This window comes from Chiloscyllium plagiosum, chromosome 19, assembly GCF_004010195.1.
Source record: "Chiloscyllium plagiosum isolate BGI_BamShark_2017 chromosome 19, ASM401019v2, whole genome shotgun sequence".
Lineage (NCBI taxonomy): Eukaryota > Metazoa > Chordata > Chondrichthyes > Orectolobiformes > Hemiscylliidae > Chiloscyllium > Chiloscyllium plagiosum.
The window spans coordinates 33153640-33165644 of NC_057728.1; the positions used below are offsets into that span (position 1 = coordinate 33153640).

General features: G+C 39.6%; 1 protein-coding gene across 5 annotated transcripts in view; it reads right to left on the reverse strand.

Moving 5' to 3' along the window:
- The window catches only part of LOC122559665 (dedicator of cytokinesis protein 4-like), a 456397-nt gene that overhangs the window by 39079 nt on the left and 405313 nt on the right, over positions 1-12005 (reverse strand). For all 5 annotated transcript variants that reach the window (XM_043709518.1, XM_043709520.1, XM_043709517.1 and 2 more), the window contains one exon: positions 7760-7879. In XM_043709518.1, the coding sequence (XP_043565453.1) occupies positions 7760-7879 (120 nt within the window). The remainder of the gene's footprint in view (positions 1-7759; positions 7880-12005) is intronic.

A 12005-nucleotide genomic window follows, 5' to 3' on the forward strand; every position in this document is an offset into this window, starting at 1 on the left:
AGTAAAACCTGATAATGAAGATAACAGACTATACATATGATTCAAGCCTGTTCTACCTTTTGATAAGATCATGACTTAACTGTCACTCTTCCATTCTCTGGACAGCCTTCCCACCTCGAGTGACCATAGAATCCCTACAGTGTAGGAGCAGCCCATTCAGCCCATTGAGTTCACATTGACACTCCGAAGAGCATCCCACCTCATCCCTCTAACCCTACATTTCCATTGGCTAACCCCACCTAACCTGCACATCCCTGGATGGTCAATCCACCTAATCTACATGTCTTTGGAGGAAAACATTGCACCTGAAGGAAACTCATGCAGACACAGAGAGAACGTGCAAACTCCACACAGACAGACACCCTGAGGTTGGAATTGAACCCAGGTCCCTGGGGCTGTAAGGCAGCAGTGCTAACCACTGAGCCACCATGCTGCCCAGATTTTCAAAATTCAGAACAGGGACTCATTGAAAAGCCAATGGAAGGCAGGTTCTGACTGACATGTTGGATGACCAATGGCATAAGTCTGAGGGAGAGCCCATTCAAGGTATAAGGTCATGTGATGACATTTGCTGGAATACGTTTAGCCACGGTTGGCAACCCCAAAGAAAATACAATTATTGAAGCCAGCCATCAGAGAAAAAGTACGCCATGCACGTGATAAGTAATAATTTGGAGATGCCGATATTGGACTGGGGTGTACAAAGTTAAAAATCACACAACACCAGGTTATGGTCCAACAGGTTTAATTGGAAGCACACTAGCTTTCGGAGCGTCGCTCCTTCATCAGGTGGTAGTGATGAAGGATTGACGCTCCGAAAGCTAGTGTGCTTCCAATTAAACCTGTTGGACTATAATCTGGTAATGTGTGATTTTGAACTATGATAAGTGAAGTTGGGTGCCTCAGCTTTTATTTCAAACTGATCAAAGACCCAATAAACAAAAACAGAAATTGTTGGAAAAGCTCAGCAGCTGCCGAGAGAAATCAAAGTTAATGTTTCAGATCCAGTGACCCTTCCTCATAACTTCCTTAGGACCCAAAACTGATTCTGAGATGGCAGGATTGATTTATGTGGAAAGGTGACTGGGCTAGGAGGATATTTGCTGCAGATCAGGAGAATGAGTGGAAATAGAAAACGATCGAGTTTAACAGGACAAGAGTGTGATTGCAGGAGAAGTAGGAAAGTCCAGAACTAGAGATCACAGTTCAGAGATATGGGATAAACTATTGAGAATTGATATGAAGAAAAATTTGTTCACCTAGAGAGTGGTAAGCTTGAGTAATTTGTAATGAAAAAATAGCAGTTGAGGCCAGACCATTGTATGATTTTTAGGAGGAGTGGGATTAGGGCTAAAGGGATTAAAGGTTATGGAACAAAAAAAAAACAGTAACAGGCTATTGAGTTAGATGAGTGTGCGGTTTGATTTATTTATTGCTGACTCTTAAATATCAGGGTAGAAATAAAAACAGGAAACACTGGAAATACTCAGCAGGTCAGTCAGTATCTACAGAGAGAAAAAGAGTTAGCATTTCAAGTTGATGACTTCTCATTAGAAGATTCTGCTTCTCAGTTCACACAGTATATCCAACAATATTGGTTTTAATTTCAAATTTCCAGGGACTGCAGTATTCTGTTTTTCAATTTATGTTTAAAATGCCAAGTTTCAGTCTTGGCAACAAAACAGAAACTTTTTTTCTAAGTCCAACTCTTTAAAACCTCTCTCTCTCTCTCTCTGAAGTCCATCTTCTATTAGAAAAGAGAAGACAGGAGGAGGCCATTCAATCTCCATCATTGTGTATAACTTCAGAGCACTGGAAATCATTTCAATGAATAATTTTTGCAATGTTTCTAATGTCTTGATGTGGAGTCCACAGTTATGCACAGTAGTCCGTACTGTACCTGAGGTAGCATAAAAATTTAACATTACAATAAACCTTCCAACTTTAACATGCTAAAAATGAATGCTGTTGCTTTGATTTATTTTTATTAAATGGCTTTATTAAACTGTGCCACTCGTATTAGTAGTTTGTTTATCTGTACTGTCCTTTTTCAGAAAGCTGATTGGTAAAGGATAGAACTGGAGGCAAACGTTACACACACTTATATTTATTTACATGACATTTTACAAACATTTACTTCTAAACCCAAAAACCAAAATTTAAGTCAACCTATTTCTTACAGGCTCTTAAATGAATGCCCAGTTTAATATCCAGCGCCTGTCTACCATTAAACACAATTGATATCGAGCTAACTTGGAGGGCTCTTGTGGTGCAGTGGTAGTATCCCTATCTTTGAGCCAGGAGACCTGGATTCAAGTCCCATCTGTTCCAGAGGTATGTCATTGCATCTCTAAGCAGGTTGATTAGAAAATAGAATAGACCCTTCTCTTCGAGATTTAAAACCATATCATCAAAATAGTATACTGTACTATCCTTTTTCTTCTCAAAACACACCACCTCACACTTATCTGTATTGGCATTCATTTGCCAGTTACATGGCCATTCTGCAAGTTTATTACTGCTGTTTTGCTTTTTTTTCCCCACAGTCCCTACAAGCCCCAGTTTGGTGATAACCTCAAATTTGAAAACTGAACTTCCAATTCAAGTCTAAAACATTTGTACAATTGGTGAATAACAGTGACCCCAGCACTATTTGTTTTGGAACACAACTTTTGCCAGTTTGTGAACCTAATATAACTTGGAACTTTGGTCTTTATTCTCATCATAAGGGTTGGAATTCAAGGGAAAGAAAACTATGCTTCAGTTGTGCACAGCTTTACAAAGATCCCATCTAAAGTTGTGCTCAGTTTTGATTGCTGCACATTAAAGGGGATATGCTTACCTTTTATTGATTTAGCAGAATGAACTTAGTGCTAAAAGATTAATATTTGATGGGCAGTTTCCATAAATTTTAATTTTATTCTGAGAAATTAGAAAGTTGAAGGTTGGTACAATTTAGCTGTTTAAAATGATAAAATGATAAATTTGATGGGATAGATACAGGGAAACAATTTTCTTCAGCGAAGGAATTCATAAGATTGGGGCGGAATCTTAAAATTAGAGACCAGTTATTCAGGAATCAAATTAGAGCATTCTTTTTATACAAAGTGCAGTTAAATTCTGGAATTCTTTCCTCAAAATGGCTACGGATGCAAGTCACTTATTTTCAAATACAACTCCCATTCACAAAGTTATCAGTTAAGGATATCAAGTGGTACAGATCAAAAGGCAAGCAAATGTAATTAAGACACAGATCACCCAAGATGTAACAGATTAGAAGAACAGATTCAAACATATGAATGATCTACTTCTGCCCATTTCTACTGATACACTTCAGTAATCTTCAAGAATGCTTCATGCTCACAATAAAGCATAGTTGACAAATTGGACTGTAAGCAAAGTCTGGGCATCCTCTGGATGCACCAAAATTGTGGTATAACAGAAGATGAGATTAGCTGTCCAGGATATTGTGGAGGACGTGGCACATATTTGACATGCAAGCAGGATGAGGGAGAGTTTGTAACAGCAGGAGCGATGTGTAATTTTAATGTACAACACCAGGTGGAGTGCTTTAGCTTCTCCTCACTCCACACTCTCAGGCAATCATAACATTTGACCTGGCACCAGTGGTTCAATTTGACAAATTTGGCTGAAACCTTTATTAAGTCCCTCGTTTATACAGGCAACGGACCATGTAACTATTCAGACGGACAATGTAACTCACATGAGATGCAGCCCAGTTCCAACAATACATAAAAGCTTGTGTGCCACACAAAATATTGCTTGAAGTATTTTTTGCTTGAGAAACTGGCACCAAGCAATCTAATTCTAGAGCCATGCATGCTGGAGAAACTGATACCCACACATGCAACTGATCATGTCAAATTATCCATGTAACACACCGACAGACATGTATCTTAGATGAAAACAGGACACTTTTTAAAACTCCCTTTCACCAAAGAGCAATAAGTCAGACGTCACAAACAATGGCAGCGGCTCTGATCACCAGTGCTCTGCATACCCAGAGCAATTACACCCAGATCAATTACAGTACAGCTCATTCATCTGCATTAGTCATGAAATATCATTCCCAGCCCAATGCACCAACAGTCCTGTGATTCTCATCACTGTTATTCTTACTATCACCATCGAATTGCATTCCTTCAGTCCAGTCTTATGGATCTCAACCTGACTTTACTAGAAAATTAACACCAATCACAAATCCAGCAATTCTAATCCACCTGTTTAACTGAAAAATTAAGAATCTTCATTTTGTACACAATGAGCATTAGTCTTGTTATTCTGATGCTCCAACAAAGCATTTTCTTCATGACTGCAGCGTGGAAGATAGAAGAATGCTGAGCAGCACCATTTGTGTGGGTTCTCCAATCAACAGCCAAGACTAACAACTCCATGCTTTCAGCCATGTATCCACAAGCATTCCCTGCAGTCTGTAATTGCAGTACTATTTCCCCTTAGACACCCCTGCCACTTGAAGTATACCGGATTTCAGGCGAACAGGCATATTTGGTCAGTTTTTCAGGCCCATGAGTGGAATTTCTTAAAAAGTTAGATATACAGAAGCAAGAATAAAAACAGTAGATTGACTCATTTATAGACTTAGTTTGTTGGTCTCAGCAACAACATAAACTCGGTTTGGGACTTGGAACCCAATCTTCTTCAGCAAATCTGTTCCTTCTTCTTGTTTGAGAGTATGCCAAAATTATGACTCTGGAAGTGTTTCCACCATATGGATTGCAGTAATCAAATACAGCACCATCATCTCAAGGCAAGTAGGGATTAGCAATAAATGCAGTCTTGCCAGTAATCACCAAACCCATTAATCAATAAAGGTAGTTGGAAAGTTAATTTGCAAGTGGTGATAGAGAAAAGACAATAGCCAAAACAGTCCTGTTGATCTTGCAAAGTCCACCTTACTAGCATTGAGAGGTTAGGGCCAAAATTGGGAGAGCTGTCTTACAGACCAGCCAGGCAATAGTCAGCAGTCTGTGATAACTACAAGACGTACTACAGAAATTCACTCAGATCCTTAGACAGCACCTTCCAAACCCACAAGCACTTCCATAAACAAGGACAAGGGCAGCAGATACATAGGAATCTCATTGCCTGCAAGGTCCCCTCCAAGCTACTCACCATCCTGGCATGGAATATATCCTTCCTTGTCAGTGGGTCAAAATCCTGAAATTCCCTCTCTAAAGGCAATGTGGATCGACCTACAGCATGTGGACTGCAGTGACTCAAGGAGGCAGCTCACCACCACCTTCTCAAGGGCAATTAGGGACAGCAATGGCCTTAAACTGATGAAAGAAAGTTTGAGGAATCATTTCTGAGAAATGTATTTGAGAACAGAACCTTTCAATCATCTTGAAGTTGGTATTTCAGATGAGATTTGTGGAAAATTAATGCAGGACTTCCTACTTGACCAATCATGCAGTAAGTTGGCCCTCTTTTGTACATGATCAACATAAATCTATCCAATATCCTGTGTATACAGAATTCCAAAGTATCTGATTTAGACCCCAAATTTCATCATCCTACATCAGAGCCATGCCACACCATTTAAAAACACAAGTCCAAATGTCAGATAACACAGCCTAATAAACCAAATTGCATTTTTGAATCAGTATTCACCTATAAATATCAGTGGTGCAGTATTGTTAAATCCTAGTCCTATATGAAATATAATTAGCTTTGCTAAGAATCAGGAGCTAGTCATTGCTATCACTAAATTTTAATAAGTTTCAGATGTTTAAAGATGGAGTGTCTTGTGAGGAAAAAAAATTAACTTCAATTGATTCCATATCAATCAATAGACTGTATTTCTAACAGGTATTTTGCTTTATTTGACATTCAGAACATCTTGAACTGGAAGATTTGAGATATACCAAAAGCAATTTGCAAATTGTAGACTTTCAAATGAAATATTCAGCATGTAAAACATATTAACTCAGACAGTCAGGGTGCTAATTTTAAAGTGCTTTTTATCAATTGCCAAGCAACAAGGAAACCCCCAAACTATGGCCATTAACCAATGCTGTTGCTCGATTAAATATAACTCGAAAATTATAACTTTCAATTAAAGTTTCAAAATGTACAGTCTCGACTTGGAATCAGGTGTGAGATGAAGCAAGAACCCTGTTCTTCAGATCAATAATTAAAATATTGTTCCCAGAGTGTGTCAGGGAGGGAATTTTGACTAATGTAGAAATGGACTGTAATTTGCAGACAAAGTGGAAAAAGAAATTATTCTTCACATTGGTCATTCTGAATTCCCAGAGAGAAGACATAATTGGATCATGATGCTTTCCCAGAAAACGTTGGCAGCTTTAGTTTTAAAAAGGGTTAATTTAAATATCATTCCTGACCTTCTTTGCTCTTGCTGCTCACCATGGACATAGCAATCTCGATCTTTGGTTGCACTATGCTGAACTGTTGTGCTGTTGTCAGTACGGATCTGATATACTGAATCTCAGCCAACTTTTGTGGCTACATTCTGCTTCTTTCTTTCTAAAATTGGGTAGCTTTGTGTTGATGAGACCATATTGATTTAATGTCAGCATTCATCTCACTTTACACAATTTCAAGATTAATTACAATTAATGTTAATCATGGTCGCATGAAACAAGATAGGAAGAAACTATCCTGAAGCCTAAAATAGGTTTAAAGAAACAAGCTTATTCAGTTATGTTAGTTCTTTAAAAACTACTTTTTTTTTTTTAATTGTTGCTCTTTATTTTCTCATTTACCATTCTGCTGATTTAGATGGGGCTAGAAATTCTGAAAACCACATTATCCCATTCACGACAGATTGTAATTAGTTATCGTCAGGGATTCCTATCCATCTTGGCTTCCTGAAGGAATGCAGGCTTATAGGGCTGTGAAGCATGTACACAACATCGACTCACTAAAAGTTCCCCTGAATTTTCTCAAGAGGTCATGCCTCTCAATTCAACTACCTAAGCTTTGGCATTTACTTTCACACAACTTAGTCATCTTTCTCCTTTAGCTTTAACTTTGATTTAATATTCGAGCCTCCACTTATTTCAAGCTTTATTCATAAACTAGTGCCTTTAAAATATAATATGCAAGGAAGGAAAGATTGAGGCACACCATAAAGAGCACTTCATAATGAAAAATATATTCTGCTGGACTGCCACATTATATTGCAATTTGTACGCAAATTAATTTATATAACACTTCATTCCGCATATATTTAGCTTACAGAAGATCAAATGATCATAGAAGAAAATTGAGAGGTCAAGTGAAGCAGACAAAATAAGAATAAACAAAAAGAAAAATCAACAAAAGAAACAAAATGATATAACTCTTCATCAACAACTCCTGGTCTTTAAGTGCATTCTCACTTATTTCTATGCTAGAAATTATATACGGAGACACCACTGGAATAAATGAAGGGACGTCAGCTTATTGCCTGTAAGTCGTGCATAACAAATTAAGTACAACTTCATTATTTACAATACTATAGATACTAATGCTTGCCTTTGTGACAAACCAATAAGCAATCTCTGTAAATTGCAGATATTTTCTACTCCAAATCTTGGAGCTTTTATGTTGTTCAAACATTGATGCACAGGGGTTAATCAAAATTTCACTGTTTGACAAAGTTCAATTCTCTACTGCTATCGAGCATAACATTCAAAAGGAACATGGTTCATTAGATATGGAAGCATTGATGCTGAAATTCACTGGAGCAGCTTCTTGCTGTGAGAGTTCATACCTGTATCCCTAACCTGGACTTCATCACAAAGAACTGATCCACCAGCTTCTTGTGTAATGGTCTCATGTCTTGCGGTACAAACTTCTCATGGACAGCTAACCCATACTCCAGAATGTGGGCCTTTTAAAAGAAAAGCATAACTTTATAACCAACAAAATTTTACAAGTTACAATGATCCAAACTTTCAGAACTTTATATTATCTATTTCTTTTCAAGTTATCATTGCAAAACTTTATTTCTTGCTTTCTTATGCATCTGGGAATTTATTGGCCGAGAAATTGCACCAGGCCTGAATTGGGTCACAACTGATTATCAACACATTAGTTAACAAGGGCAATTAGACACTAGTTGCAGTCCCAGAAACTTGCTTATTTGTGAGTACCTCAGCAAGATGGGCTAGGACGAATGGGATGGGGCAGTTATTGTATGGCCAATAGTTTTAACATGGAGACAATAAGATTTTTTTACACATCCTTCATTGGTTTTGCAAACTCTCTCCTATAAAATGGTTACACTACGAAAATATAAGCTATAGGAGAATTAGGCCAATTGGCCCATCGAGTCTGCTCCATCATTTGATTATGGCTCGTCTGTTTCTTAACTCCATTTCCTGCCTTCTCCTTATAACCTTTGTTTCCCTTACTAATCAAGAACCTATCTAAATCTATCTTAAATACTTAATGATTTGGTCTCCAGAGCTCCTTGTGGCAATGGGTTCCACAGATTCAACATCCTCCAATTGAAGAAATTGCTCTCATCTCAGTCTTAAAGTGTTGCCCCTTTAGTCTAAGGCTGTCTCCTCAGGCTCTGAGATGGGAACAGAAGGCTGGGTGATTTATCGAGATGGACGTGGTACTGCGGATGCTGGAGATTAGAGTCAAGATTAGAGTGGTACTGGAAAAGCACAGCAGGTCAGGCAGCATTCGAAGAGCAGGAAAATCGACGTTTCAGACAAAAACCCTTCAACTTTCCTGATGAGGGCTTTTGCCCGAAACGTCGATTTTCCTTTTCCTTGGATGCTACCTGACCTGCTGTGCTTTTCCAGCACCACTCTAATCTTGGGTGATTTATCTGCCTTCACATCCTTCAGGTTCCCTAGCACCTTCTCCTTAGTGATGGTCAGTACACTCACTTCTGCCCCCAACTCTTGATATTCTGGCATGCTGCTGGTGTCTTCCACTGTGAAGACTGATGCAAAGTACTTATTCAGCTCCCTCACCATTTCTTTGTTCCCCATTGCTACTTCTCCAGTGGTCCAGGGGTAGAGGGAAGGAGTCCTGGCTGAGGGAGAGATGAAAAAGAAATCCACCAAATGTGGGGAGTATGTGGGGTTAGAAGAGGCACTTCAAGCAGGGTGTGTGGGGAAGAGGATCTGAAAAAATGGATAAGGGTGGGGAAGTCTGCAAAGCGTGAGAAGATTAACTGCAAATGATGATAGTGTGTGAAGAAGGGTATACAAAGATGGGGGTGGGGGGGAAGAGAAGGGGGTCTGCAAAAAGGAAAGAGCAATTTTGGGTCTTTCATCAATGAGGTAATTAATTCCTTGCCAACAGACGTGGATTCTCTAACTTAATTCTATCCGCAGTTGTCCAAGAGTTGCTATATAGGAGAAAGTGTAATGCATGTTATTGTAATGAATACAGTCAAATGGCTAATTGAATATGGAATAATTTTTATTTCATAAAGATTTGCATTTCGGTTTTATCACACCTTAAATAGTATAAATTACTTGAGGTGCAGTGACTGCCTTGGAGAAAAACAAGCAACTATTCAGCTGTGACTTCACTAGTCTACAGAAAAAGTTTCATTGGTGTTGGCTTTTTGTGTATAGAAGTGCAAGTCAGATTTTTTTTTAACCAAAAAAATTGTTGCTAAATTATGCTTGTTATCTTGTGTCTATTAAATACCAGCATCTCCAAATTTCATCTGCAGCTGTATTTATTTACCACCACCAATAAATTATCCATGTCTTCCAATTGATTAACATTCAAAGTTTGGTAAGGACTGGGAGAGGTTCTCTGCTATGTTCACTAATACTTGACATCTGCACCAGTAATTTCAGCAGGATGCAATGCGATAGAGATTAATAAGTGACTCTCTGTTGGAATCCAGACTTTGAGTCTCCAGTTTTTGGGAGGTAGATACATGTGGTCTGTAGAAATGTACTTCTGCCAAGTTTCACAAAGTGTTGGCAATTCCCAACTTCTCCCCTCCTTTACTGATCTGATTTGGAAATAGCAGAGGCTCTGTTCTTACAAAGACAATTTGGATACTTTGATCAGAACTAACTGGGTTTTGAACTTATTTGAGACCTTTGGCAGTCAAAGGGACTCATGTCATTGGAACTCAAAGGGCTGAACAGCCTATTCCCGCTCCTAATTGCTATGTTCCTACCCTTCCAACATGTGCTTTCTGGTTACTTGATGCTCACAGTTGGAAGGCTGCAGGTTTTTTTTTTCTCCAGACCAAACCAGACTAGGGAAAATAAAAATGGCTTCGAAATGATATCAAGCTTGTAATTTTTTTGAAGTACTAAGAGACATTGTGGATACCTTTACTCACCACTCCCTGCAACCACACCAACACATGCAGGGGTGGGGGGTGGAGGCACACAAAATTCAGGGGGTTGTTTGCAAACTGCCTTCCCATCCAACCCCTGACATTCCCACATCCCTCCCCCAAATACTACAGGGGACAAAGTAGGTGTCAGGTAGCCAACATCCCTTTGGCTTAATAAGGCACGTTCATGGCAGCTAATTGTTCACTCTGTCTCTGTTGTAATCTTGTGATTCATGGAGAAAGGTGGGGACCCCTGGTGAACAACCCAGCAGTTTTAATTGCACTGGCTGCTGACTGGCAGGAAGGAAGAAGTTAAGTCCTTTCGGGACACCTCTGTCCAAAGGACCACATACAAGATAGACCCCTATTCTCCCCTCAGCCCCATAGTCAGGTTCTTTTACCCAACGCCCCACCTCACCCACCTCTCACTGGTTGCCTCAAAATCTCAGCGAGTATCCATCTTCACTGTTTCCACAGGACTGCTTGTAATCCCAGCAATGGTCACTACACTTTTCTGGCATATTTAGGAGTACAGAGCTGCCAGCCAGTCTCATGGGCTGGCATTTCTCTAGGGCAGGACTTTCAGTCCCAAAGGAACTGGGGTCTCACTCTGATCCAATTTATGCCACCCATAGAGTATTATTAATGTGGGACACCCAAATTGCAAGTTGATGGAATGCCAACGATCATCCAGACTGGAGGTTTGGGTGATCTGCCCTGTGTAAAATGGATTCAAGTATTGCTGCAAAAGCTCAAAACACAGACCATCTATCTGTATGTAATAGACTCTCACACATAGCTCACTAATGCCTCAGAACTCTCACTTCACAGAGTCATAGAGATGTACAGCACGGAAACAGACCCTTCAGTTCCAAATCATCCATGCTGACCAGGTATCCTAAATTAATCTAGTCCCATTTGCAGGCACTTGATCCATATCCCTCTAAACCCTTCCTATTCATGCCTTTTAAATGCTGTAATTGTACCAGCCTCCACCACTTCCTCTGGCAGCTCATTCCATACACGAACCAACCTTTGCGTGAAAACGTTGCCCCTGAGGTCCCTTTTAAATCTTTCCCCTCTCACCCTAAACCTATGCCTTCTAGTTCTGTACTCCACCAACCCAGGGAAAAGGCTTTGTCTATTTACCCTATCCATGCCCCTCATTATTTATAAACCTCTATAAGGTTCATTCTAGACTAACACCTTCTCTCACACTGACATCAGTGTAGTGTGATCAGATTGATCATGATTTACATACATGTCATTGTGCACAATAAGAGGGATGGGGTAGTCAAACAAAATGAATCTTCTAAAACTCATTTTTTACTGCCCATGTACAGGATGAGAAAGACTGGAGGTGTGTAGTCATTATTATTGGTGGATTGTTGGTGTCAGCAACCACTGTAAACAATTATGCTGGGAGATGAGTCACAGATCTCTCACAGTTTGTGTGAATGCATCGGGGAAGCACTTTACAATTTCACCCCCTTCCATCTCCCCAGAATTGGACAACACATGCTTTCTGTGTTTTTCTGTTTCTTAGCAAATGATTGGGGAGGATAGCTTATGAGCTGAAAAATGTGTTGCTGGAAAAGCACAGCAGGTCAGGCAGCATCAAAGGAGCAGGAGAATCGACGTTTCGGGCATAAGCTCTCTTTGATGCTGCCTGACCTGCTGCGCTTTT